The sequence below is a fragment of the Carlito syrichta genome, unplaced genomic scaffold (genome assembly GCF_000164805.1).
Source record: "Carlito syrichta isolate Samal-C Ts95f unplaced genomic scaffold, Tarsius_syrichta-2.0.1 Scaffold311129, whole genome shotgun sequence".
NCBI classification, from domain to species: Eukaryota; Metazoa; Chordata; class Mammalia; order Primates; family Tarsiidae; genus Carlito; species Carlito syrichta.
This window is the reverse complement of record NW_007255225.1, coordinates 114,667-130,042: the sequence shown is the minus strand read 5'-3', so window position 1 is coordinate 130,042 and position 15,376 is coordinate 114,667. Positions and strand designations below refer to the sequence as shown.

General features: G+C 44.8%; 1 protein-coding gene across 1 annotated transcript in view; it reads right to left on the bottom strand.

Moving 5' to 3' along the window:
- LOC103271035 (aldehyde oxidase 4-like) overlaps positions 1 to 15,376 on the bottom strand; it is an 84,021-nt gene that overhangs the window by 56,545 nt on the left and 12,100 nt on the right. The window contains 3 exon segments of the mRNA XM_021717797.1: positions 2,407 to 2,533; positions 5,525 to 5,633; positions 10,294 to 10,390. Coding sequence (XP_021573472.1) covers positions 2,407 to 2,533; positions 5,525 to 5,633; positions 10,294 to 10,390 — 333 coding nt within the window.

Here is a 15,376-nt window from a genome sequence, read left to right as displayed (position 1 = left end):
ACTCAAAAAAAAAAAAAAAAAAAAAAAAATTCCTCTTTAGAGTAGAGGGAAGGTGCTGCAATGTCTGAAATGTAACTATATGGCATGAAACAGAAGTTCTCAAGAGGTGACAAACACCTTCTCTTCAACAAACTGTGAGCAAACCAGAAAGGCTTGTGTGAGTCAGTATCAGGGTGTTTTGTTTTGTTCTTAGCCACATAGGGCTAAATCGATAGGCCCTACTAAAGGTCCACCAAAGGATAACTAATTGCACTCATTACAGAAATGTCTCTGATTCTAAGAAATAAAAAAAGAATGCAAGTTCAAAAATTTTATTCTATTCTTTTCATCTCAAAGGAAAAAGACTATAATGAATGAAGTAATGATCTATATCAATCGATCATTTAAGAAGTTATGTGCTTGTACTAATTAGATTTCTTTGAACTTTATTTAATATTATTGTTTTTCTTAAAATAGGGACAAGTGTGGCTAACGTTTATAACTCTAGAAAGAGCACAAGTAAATGGATTGCTAAACAAAACATACTCTCCAAGTTATCTATACCTAGAATGAGGTTTTCTACTTCATTCATTTAGCCAAACTTGACACCACCATCTCGTGGTTGTTGTCATGTAAATGACAGGCATGGAATCTCTTCCATCTTTTTTTTTTGAGAAAGCAGGATTTATTGAGAGAACAGAAAAGCTCCCACAGTGGAAGGGGATCCGAGAGGGGTGCCCGGAAATAATCCATCTTTATAAGACTGCCATGTTGGGTGCTCACTCCTATAATCTCAGTACTTTGAGAAGCCAAGGTGAGAGGATCACTTGAGCCTCAGAGTTCAAGACCACCCTAGGCAATATAGTCTCAGGCTCAAAAATAAAACAATTGTCCAGGTGTGGTGGTGCACAGCTATAGTCTCAACTACTTGGGAGGATGAGGAGGAAGGATTGCCTGAGCTCAGAAGGTTGAGGCTGCTGGTAGCTGTGGACCATTATGATCATGCCACTGCCTTCCAGCCTGGGCAACAGAGTGAGACCCTGGCTCAAAAAAGAAAAAAAAAGAAAAAAAAAAAAAGACTTCCTAGCTGGGCTCGGTGGCTCAACCTGTAATCCCGCGTCTTTGGGAGGCTGAGGTGAGTGGATTGCCTCAGCCCGTGGGTTCGAGACCCGCCTGGGCAGCGAGACCTCATCTCTACAATAAATCAAAAAATCAGCCGGGCATGGTAGCGCATGCCTGTAATTCCGGCTACTCGGAAGGCTGAGGCGGAAGGATCGCCGGAGCCCAGCAGGTTGAGGCTGCGGTGGCCAGGAGCGGCCACTGCACTCTAGGCGACAGAGTGAGACTCCAACTCAAAAAAAAAAAAAAAAAAAGACTTCTTGAATATATTCAAACAAACTAAAAGTATGGCAAATCACAAGATCTCTGCTTTTCGAAACTCTAAATATCTCATTTGTGTGATTACATAATTAAGCAAAGATTGTCCATTGTTTGAATACATTCAGATTTGGATAAAGCTATAATTGAAACATAGGACAAAGTTTTAATAGTATTTATGAGAAACCAAAAAGTTTTGAGTAAAGAAGTTGTTGAATGAGAAGGAAAAATATTAGATAAATTTACATACCAGTTACAATAACATTTAAGTTAAATTGCAGCTTAGTTTTATTTTTTCATCATAAAATTGAGTTTCTGTGTAGGTCTGTTTATCGAAAGGAACAAGGAGCTTTCCTTTAATACTCAGAGGTTTGTTTTAACAGTTTTCTTCTAAGAACTAGTGACAGATTATCTTGAAAACAGGTATGTCTGCTACAGAAAACATTTGTTAATGTGCCTTTATTTCTTGTAAAAAATTACCTTCATTTGAATCTGATAGCTATTTTGTCATAGGAGATCAAATTGCTTACTAAGCTTACTTGAGATGATGAATCATTGTCTATGATCACCTTTATCTTATGTTGCATAATGAACCCAGCTAGAACATGAAAATATAAAGTATCTGAAAGTCTTTCCTCTTTGCAAAACTAATTTTAGTAAGTAAAGTTAATAATGGTTCTCACAGAACAATTAAAAAACAAATGGCAAAATCGTATTCTTTTTCACGACCCAAAAGTCAACATTTGGAAAAGATTGTATTAAGAGTGTTGAAAACAGCCCGTTTCAATGCCGAGTAACAAAGGTTCCACCAGGGGAAAAGTGTTTGGTGATGAAACCAGTATCGCCCCAATTCCTGGCATCCTACTGCCAAAATGAAGATGCCCTTCCTGGAACTGACTTGTGTTGAGATAGGTCCTAGAGATGCCCCCGTTAGCCAGGTGGCACCCCAAAGCCATATTGCAACATCTCTCCATGGGCCAGGACCTCTGCTCTGGTTCCTTGAGTACTTTCTGCCCTGGGCCCTGCCTGCAGAGGGTCAAGAAGGTTCACCTCCAAGAGATTCCATGATCTGCTCAGGAGTGGGCTCCGGGTGGTTCCTCAGCAGTGTGTAGAGGGACATCACCATCCCTGGGCTGCAGAAGCCACACTGCGTGCCGTGGCACTTGGCGAGTCTTTCCTGGGAGACAGTATATACCATTTACACATCGGATCTCTTGTTTTCCTACCTTGGACACCAGCAAACTGTGGAGTTTACATATTTAGCTTTCCTGAAATAACTTCAGGGTAAAAGATGTTCCTGGAAGAGAAACACTTTAATTTCTTGAAATCATATGCATATTATTTTTGCCCCCAGGAAGCCTACTGGCAGGTATTAATGAAGTCACTTTATTCTCTAGATCCTGAGTTGCTTCTCTTTCCCTCCCTCCCTCTCTTCCTCCCTCGCTCCCTCCCTCCCTCCCTTCCTTCCTTTCCTTTCCTTTATTTATTTATTTATTTATTTATTATAGAGATGGGGTCTTGCTATCGTGCTCAGATTGAATTCCTGGGCTCAAGTGATTCCTCCTGCCTTTGTAGCTGGGACTAAAGGCATGTATCACCATGCCCTGCTGATCCTGTTTTCTTTATCTGTGAAATAGAAAGTGTGGTTTAAAGGAACAAATAAAATGTTCTGGAGTTATGCTCATGAACGTTTTGATCCTTGCAGCAACTCATTAATTGAGTGACCTTGGGTGATTTACTTGACTTTTATCATCTTTATAATCGGGGTAATAATGACATCTACTTTACAAGATGGTTATAAGAATAAATACATGTGCAAATCATTTAGCATACTTTCTGGAAAGCTATTTTTGGAGAAAAGTATTCCTTTTTCCATTGACTTTATAGAGGGTTTTACAGATTAACTGATATAATCTACAAGAATGTTTTGAAAATTGTCAAGTGCTATTTACTAGTGTTGTGCTATCCACATATTTAATTTATACATCTATAACTTTATACACTTGACTGCAGCAACAAAACAAATAAAACAATGAAAAAACAGACTGAGAAATGACCATTTATGCTATCTACTCTACACAAAGACCCTGTGATGTGAAGCCACAGATGGGAAACAGGACTTGGGGATCCCTCCGTGTATATCAGTTGTATGCCTCGCACAGGATACACAACTGTCTGGTGGGAGTGTGACTCAAATGTTTTGAAATAAACAGTTTTCAAACAACACAGCTCCTACAATGAAGTCAAGCACTTCCTTTGTGGCCCAACTGAAAGGACACTTTTTCAAATGCTGGAGGAGAATATGGCTGTGTTGGGATTACTGCTAGACGGCAAGTTGTTTCAAACACAAACCTGCTGTGCTGGTAAATGTTTAACTGGCTCTCTGGGGGAATAAAAGTCCTAATTTATATCTTTTTCCCATTTTTGTTGTATAACTACTTCTACTAGGGCTCATATTCTTTTATAAATGATTTAATTGTAAGTTTGTAAAGTTTATTTATTAATTTTTTCTAGAGATAGGGTCTCGCTCTGTTGCCCAGGCTGGAGTGCAGTGGCATGAACATAGCTCACTGCAGCCTTGAACTCCTGGGTTCAAGTAATTCTCCTGCTTCAGCCTCCCAAGTAACTCCCAAACAGTCTCCCAAGTAACAGATACAAGACACCACACCTCGCTTAATTTTCACATTTTTTTGTAGAGTTGAGAGTCTCACTATGTTGCCCAGGCTGGTCTCAAACCTGACCTTGAGCAATCCTCCTCCCTTGGCTTCCCAAAGTGCTGGGATTACAGGCATAAGCAACCTCGCCCAGGCTAGTTTAATTTTCTTTCTTTCTTTCTTTCTTTTTTTTTTAACAATGTGTTTAAAGATTGACTTGCAACTTGCTGAAAATTTAGTGATTGGTTTTCACAAGCTAGTACAAGCCAGCTCCAGAACAAATCTAGCATGTATACTGTCAAGATTTGAAAGAAAGAAATATAAGTACAGCATAAAGTGCTTCAAGAGCTGTTAGGTTGTTGAGCAAAGTGTGGGATAAGATCTTAATGAGAACATAAAGTTAAGTTTATGGCTGAAAGACACCCACTATTAAGACTCTTAATTTATTCCTACAATCATCTTGTAAAGCAGACATCATTATTATCCTACTTTTTTTTTTTCTGAGACAAGGTCTTGCTCTGTTGCCCAGGCTGGAGTGCAGCTGTGTAATCATAGTCTCCAACTCCTGGATTCAAGGAATCCTGCAGTCTCCAACTCCTGGATTCAAGGAATCCTCCCACATTGGCTGCCCAAAGTGCTGGGATTACAAGTGTGTGCCACCATACCACGCTTATCCTCATTTTGAAGATGAAGAAAAGTCGAGAAAATCACCCAAGGTCACTCAATTAATGAGTTGTAGTAAGGATTAAAACTCACATGAGCATGACTCTGGAGCTTTTCACGTGCTTCTCTAAACTACATTTCCTATTCCACAGATAAACCACCATCTAAGAGTTAAGTGACTCAATACCTTACACACCTTACAAGTGCCCATCAAAGGTGGCACATTGTCAGAGAACATTCTTGGCCTCTGTGTTCCCTCCAGCCTCCCAAGAGAAGGAATCTCAAGGAACAGTAAGACTATTCATGGTTTTCTTTCCATACACTGCCTTTACCATCCAATCCCTGCAGATGTTCCTCTTCTAGTATACAAAAATAACTGCCATTTCTTTAAAAAGCTCTCTAAACTTTAGTAAATGATTTGTTATTTTAGTTGTGTTTTATTGTGGTGTGGTGTGCAGTTATTTGTCAGATATTTGGAGAGCATTTGGGGAGTATCTGTGCACACAACTGGCCTCTCCGGCAGAGCTAAGTCGTTTTGAAATGGGATGAACAATGAGTGTCTTCTATAAATGTCTGATTTCCAATCTCATTTTCTTCTCTTGTCAGACTGGCTTGCTCTTGTTTTAGTTTAGGACAAGGACAGGGCTGAGGAGGTCTCTTGAGGTTAAGGTTTATTAAAGTCAATGTAAGAACCTTGAAAAGATCTCTGAGAAGATCCCTAGCTATGAAGCACTGAATCTGACAAAATGAGAACTTAAAAGCACAAAGGAGTTCAATTCTGGTGACATCACTGGAGTGCATCATGCTGCGTGGGATGCTAACATCTGGTCCACACCACATTCTGCTCTTACCTGTACGGGGTGAACCCTGGTCTTGATGCTCCCGACACCTTCCACGGTGGTGACGGCAGCCCCATGCAGAGAGCAGATGGGCACCAGGCATGCGGTCACAGGATAGTGGCTGTGATGAAGTGGCTAAAGTGAACAAACTGAAATCTTGAGGCACGGGGGACACAGTTCAGGGAGTTATTTTGGGCCAGGAGAGTCATGAGGCTGCATTTTCCTAGGAGAGCAAAGCTGGATATCAAACCATTCATTTCTGGATATGCCCAAGATAGGACTTACATATGACTGGTGCAGAAGAGAGAAATGGGGAAAAAAGAATAATGAAGACCCTTGTGTAGGACCTCCAAGAGACCCTCGTTCTCCATGTTCTCCCTCATTCTAGGGAATGAAATCTTTCATTTGCTGTAAGGTGATCTATTGGCCATGATGGGGGAGTTCAGTGCTGTGATTGTCAACCATGGAAGTCTTCTAAAACTTCAGATCCACCTGACCCAGTTAAACCAGACTTTCTGGGGTGGGTTCAGCGAGTATCCTTATAAGTTCTCCTGATGATGCCAGTGTATGGCCAGGGGTGTGCCCTGGTGTGCGCCCTTGCCTTGACCATCTCTTACGCTGGCGCGTGTGTAGACAGTGTGGTGGGTGTGGTTAATGACAGGCTCTCATCTTATGGGTTGGGAATGGAGTTTAACTGACCATTAGCTGTTACATGTGGCATTGTGAGTCCCATCAGACTGAGTCCTAGTCTCTTTTCTTTTCTTTTTCTTTCTTTTTTTTTTTTGAGTTGGAGTCTCACTCTGTCTCCCAGACTGGAGTGCAGTGGCCGTTCCTGGCCACCACAGCCTCAACCTGCTGGGCTCCGCCTCAGCCTTCCAAGTAGCTGGAACTACAGGCGCGCCTACCACGCCTGGTTAATTGTTTGATTTATTGTAGAAATGAGGTCTCACCAAGTTGCCAGGCGGGTCTCGAACCCGTGGGCTCAGGCAATCTACTCACCTCGGCCTCCGCAGGATTACAGGCTGAGCCACTGAGCTCGGCCCTATTCTCTTTTCAATATGAGAAGGAGTTTGTCCTTTTTCCAGGGAACGTCTCTTTTCTTTCCCTACCCAGGCTGAATCTATGAATGGTGTTCTTCTGAATAAAAGATAGACTGAGTTTTGGTTCCCTAGCCCTCCGAATCATCCAGGCTATTGGGGAGCCACCAAGCCGACTAGTTAGGAATGCTCAAGAGTAAGTATGTGGGGTATGGAGCCAGGGTGGGCCCAGGTACCTCATAAACAGATGTATCTCTTGTTTTTCATGTTCTCCAATTCCCTCCCTATTAACACTTGCTTCCGCTTGATCTCACAGCCTCTGTCTTTTCTTTTCTATTTTTTCGAGTCAGGATTTCATTCTATCACCCAGGTTGGAATGCAGTGACACAATCATAGCTCACTGCAGCCTTGAACTCCTGGGCTCAAGTGGTTCTCCGGCCTCAGCCTCTCAAGTAGCTGAGACTACAGCGTGAGCCACCACACCTATCCCTCTCAACGCCTCTTCCACTTCTCATCAAGACTCTTTAGTCTTGCCCTCTGGCCTCCTCCAGGGACTAGAGACACTAACTTCCTTCACACTTTGGCTTGTGCCCGCATGAGTCTCACTGAGAGAGGCGATAGCCAGAGAAAAGCTAGGCAGACAGTGCAGGTCTCCCGGTAACAACGTAGTGAACTTCTAGCAGGTCTCTCTCGCTGATCCTCTGGCATTGGTAAACAAGCTCCCTACCGATGCCAATCCTCTGGCATTGGTAAACAAGCTCCCTACCGATGCCAATCCTCTGGCATTGGTAAACAAGACTCTCAAGCTAGAGCTTAAGTACTCATTGCTGGGATAGAAAAAGAACCAATCAGCGTGCCAAGTGCCAACAAATCAGCTCACCACGAGGCCCCTACCTCCTGTTGATTGGTCCTTAGTACTGACCAATCAGCACAGCTAGTGCCAGCCAATCAGTTCACAGCTAGTGCTAGCCCACTCGCTCAGTCTTAGGGCTATATAAGCACCAGGTTTGGCCCCAGATTGGCAAGTCCCTCAGATATCCTCCCACTGTGGTAGTTTTCCTGTTTTCTCAATAAATTGTGTGTTCTCACTTTCCTGCCTCCGTGTCCCTCATTCCTCCTGGGCAAGACAAGAACCTCGGCCTGGAGAGTTGGAGAAGATCGTCAGAGCGGAAGAGCCGTGTGCATGGGGGGCGGGTTTGCCAGCCATCGGAGCCGGCTGAACCCGGAGAGCTGCCGGCAGAAGGTAAGGCTCCGAAGTTGAGACACTTCTAGGGGCTGCAACACTCTCAGAGCTTGGCCTGCCAGCCAGTTAGTGCCAACACTCCTGGGGCTGGGCTTGTCAGCCCATCGAGCTAACACTTTTTGGGGCTTGACTGGCGGACCCATTGAACTGACACTCTTGAAGCCCAGGCTGACCTGAAAAATCCGTATCATCACATCCCTTTAAGGCTCCGAGGGAGCAGAATCTTCCTCCCCTCTGCTGGATCCCAGTTACTCCTGTCTTTATAAGGGCTAGCCCTATCATCATGGCCCTCCTACCCTCTTTCTGCCTAGGGTCTCATTTCTCCAAACTCCCTCATGTCTATAAATAAAATCATATTTTCTGTGCTGCAAAATATCCAGAAAACTATTTCTCTTTTCAACATTGGCCCAACTTTCTTTCCTAATCACGTTTTTCTTCAAGGGCTGGCTACAGCTTCCTTTTAGTCACTTCTTTTATTTTTATTTTTAGAGACAGAGTCTTGCTCGGTCACCTAGGCTGGAGTGCAGTGGCACCATCACAGCTCACTGCAGCCTCCAACTCCTGGACTCAAGAGATTCTTCTGCCATAGCCTCCTGAGTAGCTGGATCTACAGGTGTGCACCACCATACCTGGCTAATTCTTTTAGTTTTTGAAGAGAGAAGAATCTCACTGAGTTGTCCAGGATGGTCTCAAACTCCTGAGCTAAAGGAATTCTCCCACCTTGGTTTCTCAAAGCGCTGGGATTACAGGCTTGAGCCACTTTCCCTAACCTAAGACCTTACAGTCATTTCTATAACTATGGCATCTCACCCTCCAGCCCCATCTTCTTGCTGGAATTGTTCTGGGAGCAATCTGATGTCCCTGGACCACTCCCTGGTGTTCCCACTGGTGGCCACGGCCCCCTTCTTGGAATTTTCTCCTCTCCATATTCCTTCTTCAGCTCTGACCACTCCCCATTGGTCTCCTTTGTGGGGGCTTCTTTCTTTCTCGGTCCTCTTTCCATTGTCCTCCCATGTCCTACACTGACAATGCTCATTCACATTTTCTGCCACTTTCCAGATGACCTGGGCTGAAACTAACTTTACCACTACCTGGCACAGGAAACCTTGAGCAAGTTATTTAACTCTCTTTGCCTTTTTTCCCCTCTTTTTATTATGATTATTTTTGAGTCGGGGTCTTACTCTGTTGCCTAGGTTAAAGTACAGTGGCCTAATCATGGCTACTGCAACCTCAATCTCCTGGGCTCAGGTGATCCTTTGGCTTTAGCCTCCCAAGTAGCTGGGACTACAGGTCTGTGCTACCATGCCCCGCTAATTTTTATTTTTATTTTTTAATTAGATGAGGTTTTGCTATGTTGCTCAGTCTGGTCTTGAACACCTGGGCTCAAGCGATTCTCCCACTTTGGCCTCCCAAAGTACTGGGATTACAGGTGAGAGCCACTGTGCCCAGTCAGTTTCCTCTTTTTAAAAAGTGAGTAATAGTAATGCCTATATCAGAGGGATGTATGTGAGCTACTTTGAACAGGGGTCTGGCTCACAACAAGCATTTTACATGTTATTTTTATTATCATCATTGTTATTGTTGATGCTGATAACTTCTGACAAGTTCTAGCTCCAGACTAGACCTCTCCTCTGAGTAACAGATCTGTTTCTCTAGATACCTGTTGGACAGTCCCTCTGGGACATCCCATAATTACCCCCAAACTAAATGTACTACTTTCCTCTCCTCTGTTCCTCCTCTTCCCAGTTCCCTGATGTGTGACCACCCAGTCACCTAACGCAAAACCTGGAACTGTACTAGACTCCTTCCTCATGACCACATTCCACCAGTAAGAAAATTTACATTTCTAGGTCAAGGAGATGCTGGCTCAGTCATGTAGCACAATTAAGTTCTCACTCAGCCCTTCCAGGCAAACAACTCTGATTTTCTTTTTTGTTTTAGAGTCAGGGTCTCACTTTGTCACGTAGGCTGGAGTACAGTGGTGCGATCATAGCTCACTGCATCCTCGAACTCCTGGACTCAAGTGAAACTCCTGTCTACAGGTACACACCACCACCACACCTGGATAATTTTTTTATTTTTTGTAGAGACAGGGTCTCCTATGTTGTCCAGGTTGGTTTCAAACTCCTGGCCTCCCAAAGTGCTGGGATTACAGGTGCAGCCACCATCCTTAACTGACTCTTCTTAGTGTGTATTGAAGCCCTGACTCTTTCACTAGGACTTTTGCTTCTTTGTGTAGAGTCGTTTTTGCCTACCCTCAGCCTGAAATCTCCTACTCAAAAGCCAAGGAAGTGTTACAGCAGTAGAGAGGAGCCCTGAGCACCTGTCATATAGGACAGATGTATTTTGATGGGAAGCACCTCTGCAGGAAGGGTCTGGAGTTTAGGAAGCTGCAAGGAGACCAGGCTTGGGGGGTGGTGGAGGACACATGCACAGGAAAGGGAGGCTGCACACCCTTCCTAGGCACACCCAGAGCAGGGCCCAGGCAGCACAAAGGATACTGGATGCTTTTGGTCTTGGGGTCGTATCTTGACACCATCACCGTGCAGGCGCCACAGCCGCCTCCTCCACAGGCATATTTGGTGCCTGTGAGACGAACTTGGAGAAAGGGAGTCAAGGAAAAGGAGGGTCAGTGCTCTGGTTTTACATTTCTCTCCCTTGGATAGGGAAAACAAGCAATATGTGTTCTCAAGTCTTGTACAAAGTCGGTCACAGTTTCTTGCATAGCAAGATTGTTTAGCTTTTTTTTTTTAAATCAGAGTTTCACTCTATCACCTAGGGTGCTGGAGTACGGTGGCATGGTCACCGCTCACCGTAGCCTTGACTTCCTAGGCTCAAGCAATCCTCCTATCTCAGCCACCCACATAGCTGGGACTACAGGTGTGCACCACCAGGCTCAGCTAATTTTTCTATTTTTTGTAGAGACAGGAATCTCACTATGTAGCCCAGGCTGCTCTTGAACGCTTAACCTCAGGTGATCCTCCTGCCTCTGCTTTCCAAATTGCTGGGATTACAGGCGTGAGCCATTATCACGCCCAGCCTGTTCAGTTTTTTGCTTCTAAATGAGTTCATTGATGAAAGGTGAGAAGAAATCCCCACAGACCTATACTGTCTTGTCTGAAAACCTTGGGTCAAGGTGCATTTCTGAAGTTGAAATTTCTCAGATTTTAGAAAGGTAGTGATACAGCACTCCTGGTGGGGTGAGGGCAGCGCCTTGTAATCGAACACACAGATGTCTCTGCAGTGAACAGTGTTCACCTTGAGCAGGACGCACGGAGATAACGTGGAGCTTCATGCCTGTGAAGTCGGGGTTGGCTGCCAGTGAGTCATGGACAAGCCTGCTGAATTCAGAGTTGTAGACAATGAATTCTGGGCCTGAGGAACATTTCTTGCTGTAGGGGTGGTGGGAGGTAGTTGTGAGAAGAACTTAGAAAAATCTCCCTGTGAGGCTTGACTTTCCCTGGCACAGCAATGTGACACTTTGACCTTTTGACAGGAGAATATGAATGTGATCACCATGTCTGGAACCAGTCGTGTCAACGCCACTGTGCACCATTTTTTCCTGTGAGACATTTGCATGTTTTCACCAAGGGAGGAAACCCCCTGCTTCGGGTTTTCTAAGAATCTACTGGAATTTGCTTGGAACCCCTTCTGGGTGAAGTTTAAAAAGGGTTGGATGGGTGGAGGTTGTAATTGACTTGGGCAGAGATGAAGATTAATTTTCATTTTGGAAACTGCTACCCATGTAGAGGTTGCACTGGGTCAGGACACTCCCGGTTGCTGGAGTCAAGACCTAAGAAATTCTCTGTAGTGCCCAGTGGGGCGGCAGTCCACTCCTCTGTTCTTTTGTCCCCAGTCTGAGGCAGCTATATCACCTCTGGGCTCAAAACTGCTCTGGTAAGTTCAGCTTGCCAGCTGTGGGCAGAGCATGAACAGAATGTGGGCCATACCTTAGTTAAAGGGTCACTGACTAGGATATATGAGGGGACTCAAAAAGCCTGAAGTTTATTTATAAAAATTGTGTATTTATTGTTACATGCCTGAACTCCAGTCACCTTCAAAGTGCTCTCCATTTTATGCAATACACCTATCGAGATGCTTTTCCACTGCTCAAAACGGTTTTTGAATTTGCCAATTGGGATGCTTGTTAGTGTTTCTGCTGTTTTTTGTTTCACCTCTTCGAAATCGGCAAAATGTTTCCCTTTGAGGACTTTGATTCATCTGAGAGACCAAAAAAAGTTGCTTGGGGCAAGACTGGGTAAATAGGGAAGGTGGGGCACTGGAATCATGCTGTTTTTGGCCCCAAACTGCTGAACACTCAGCTCAGTGTGGGAAGGTGTGTTGTCATGGTGGAAGAACCAGCCACCTGTTTGCCACAACTCAGGACATTTCTCACGCAAATTGTGATGCAACCTTCTCAAAACATCCAGATAAAAACGTTGGTTGACCATCTGATCTGGAGGACAAATTCTGAGTGTACTACAAGAGGCCTGCCCTCCAAAAGATGATTTAATTTATTTTTGGGTCCCCTCTCATAAAATGCATGGAAACACTTTTTTTCTACTTTCCGTGTCCTGAAATTTCCAAAGAATTCAGCTGCTGCCTGTTTCAAAGATGGAGGGCACTTTTTGCTTTTTTAGGTCTTCAAAACAGCTCTGTGATGCTGTTTTGTCCCCTGGCCCCCAAACATCTCATTTGGTGTGCCCTTCCCCCACCCTCACTAGCAGTACCTGCCTCAACTTACTCCCATGTTCTGTTGACTCATCCTGAAGCTTGTCACTAGGTAGAGGCTGCCGGACAAAACACAGGATTCTTGCTTTCATTTGAATTTCAGATAAACAATGGATACTATTTAAGCGTAAGTCTGTCTCAGGCATTCAGGTTCAGTTTTAACTGGGGTTACTGTCTTCCTATGTGTTAACTGGCAAGCCTCTGTAGGTCAAATCAAGCGACACCTCAGAAGTGTGTGTTGATCCTTATGTAGGGGAACTTTCTCAGTGCCCCCGAGAGACAGAGCACCAGGGCATGTCGGGAAGAAGTTACCCAGAGACCCTGTGAGGCAACCAGCATGTGTGGTAGGAGTGGCATTTGTGCTGGAATCTGGTCATTCTGCCAGGCAGGGAGTGTGACGTCAGAGTCAGATGCTCCTGTGCTTCCAGAGTCTCCCTGTCTATTTCTCCTTCATTTCTTGTCACTCCCCCAACTCCCACCTTCATGTCTTTATGTCCAGCAGGATATACTTCTTTCAGTGTGTCTCAGAAGCACTGCATTCTCTGGCCCCTGTGCTGCTGACTGGAGCTCCCTTGGCAAAGTTCATTGGAAGGCCTCCCTGCCTTCTTTTCACAATTCCATGCCCTTCCCGTCCTTCAGAGGCCACAAACTGCTGCTGAGTCACCACACCCATCCCACTGCCCTGCTCAGACCTGCTGGGGCAGCCCTATATCCCTTCTCCCTCAACACCTGTTGCCTGGCTTTCAGCGGTCTGACCTGCAGAACTGGATCAGGTGCCAAAAGAGTGAATGGCCCACAGATATTTGGGGGCAAGGGTGATGCGGCCTGGGAGAGCTGCTTAATCGTCATGAGATCCTGGCCCTGGGATGGAATTGGGAACGCAGGGTGTCTCAGAGGCACCCCTAAATGTTTGTCCTTCACAGGACAAACATTTCCTTCACAGGGCTGCACTGCAGCCCTGACTCTCTTGTACTTCTCAAAATAATTCTTCATTTAGTCCACAGTTGTTCTCGGGCACCAGGTGTTCAGAAGTAAGCTAGACAGGATGGACATGGTGGCTCATACCTGTAATCCCAGCACATCGGGAAGCCGAAGTGGGAGAATTGCTAGAGGCCAGGAGTTCTAGCTCAGCCTGGGCAACTTGGCAAGAAGTTGTCTCTACAATAAACAAAAAAATTAGCCAGGTGTGGTGCTGTGGGTTTGCAGTCCCAGCTACTGATCCAGAAGGATTGCCTGAGCCCAGAAGGTCAAGGCTGTGGTGAGCCCTGATTGAGCCACAGCAATCTAGCCTGGACAACAGAGTGAGACCCTGACTCAAATGATGATGATGATGATGATGATAATAATAATAAAATAATTTCCACCCATCCCAGAGCTATTGACTCCAATCAAAAGTTGGGGGCTGAAAGTGCCAGGTGAGTCTTATTTACTTCGAACTACTTACTTATAATGGGCACCTGAGAAAAAATACACAGAGGGACTACTGGGGTGATGGGAACACGGAGATGGGGACGATTGTGCCTAAGGCTGGTTCTGCTCATGTTCATACAAGACATGGTAAACTTTTTGGCTTGCTCCTGACATAGAAGAATATCCTCATCTTAGGATGTGTGGGGAAGGTGTGGCAAAGTGTATAATGGGTTTAAAAAGGATATACATACAAGCAGCTAACAGATGCATGAAAAAATGCTCAGCCTCACTAATCATCAGAGAAGTGCAAATCAAAACCACAATGAGATACCATCTAACTCCAGTAAGGATGGCCATCGTTAATAAGTCAAAAAATAACAGATGCTGGTGTGGGTGCAGAGAAAAAGGAACGTTTTTACACTGTTGGTGGGAGTGCAAACTAGTTCGGCCTCCATGGAAAGCAGTGTGGCAATTTCTAAAAGAACTAAAAATTGACCTCCCATATGATTCAGCAATCCCTCTTCTGGGAATACACCAGCAGGAACATAAATTGTTCTGCAAAAAGACTCCTGCACACACATGTTTGTTGCTGCACTATTCACAATAGCAAAAACATGGAACCAACCTTGCTGCCCATCAAAAGTGGACTGGATAAATAAAATGTACATATACACAATGGAGTATTATGCAGCCATAAAGAAAACCAAAATCATAGCCTTTGCAACAACTTGGATGCAGTTGGAGACAAGCATACTAAGCGAACTATTACAGAAAAAAAGAACTGAATACTGCATGTTCTCACTCATAAGCAGACCCTGAACACTGGTCACACTATCACAAGGGTGAGATTGGCAGACGCTGGGCACTGCTAGGATAGGGATGGAGGGAGGAGGGTGGGGGGCACGTGACAACACAAAGGGCACCTGGTCCACTACCAGGGGGAGTGAGGGCCAGTTAGAAGCCCCAACTTCACCTGCATGCAGCCTACTTATGTAGTAAATCCTCACTAGTACCCCACAACTTAATAATAATAATGATAATAATAATAATAAAGGAAATGATGTAAGAGAAGAATACTAGGGCTTGCTGACCAGTGGGGGGATATTTTGAAGCTGGACAAATGGGAGCTGACAGGGCCGGTGAGGGGCATTTGACCTGCTTGAAGGTGAGTGGAACTGGGACCAGGAAAGGCAGTGCTGGTCAGAGGCTCAAAATGGTGGGGCAGGAAGCCAGACTGCAAGGGGCCAAGTGCTAAGAGCTGGAGATGAGAGAAAGTGAGGTTCAGATACAGGGTGTTTATTAGCTAAGCTGAGCAAGGAAAGAACAGGGAGACAAGAGGTTGTGATTCTAGAGGCAAAATACACACACACACACACACACACACACACAGAGAGAGAGAGAGAGAGAGAGAGAGAGAGAGAGAGAGAGAGAGAGAGAGAGGAA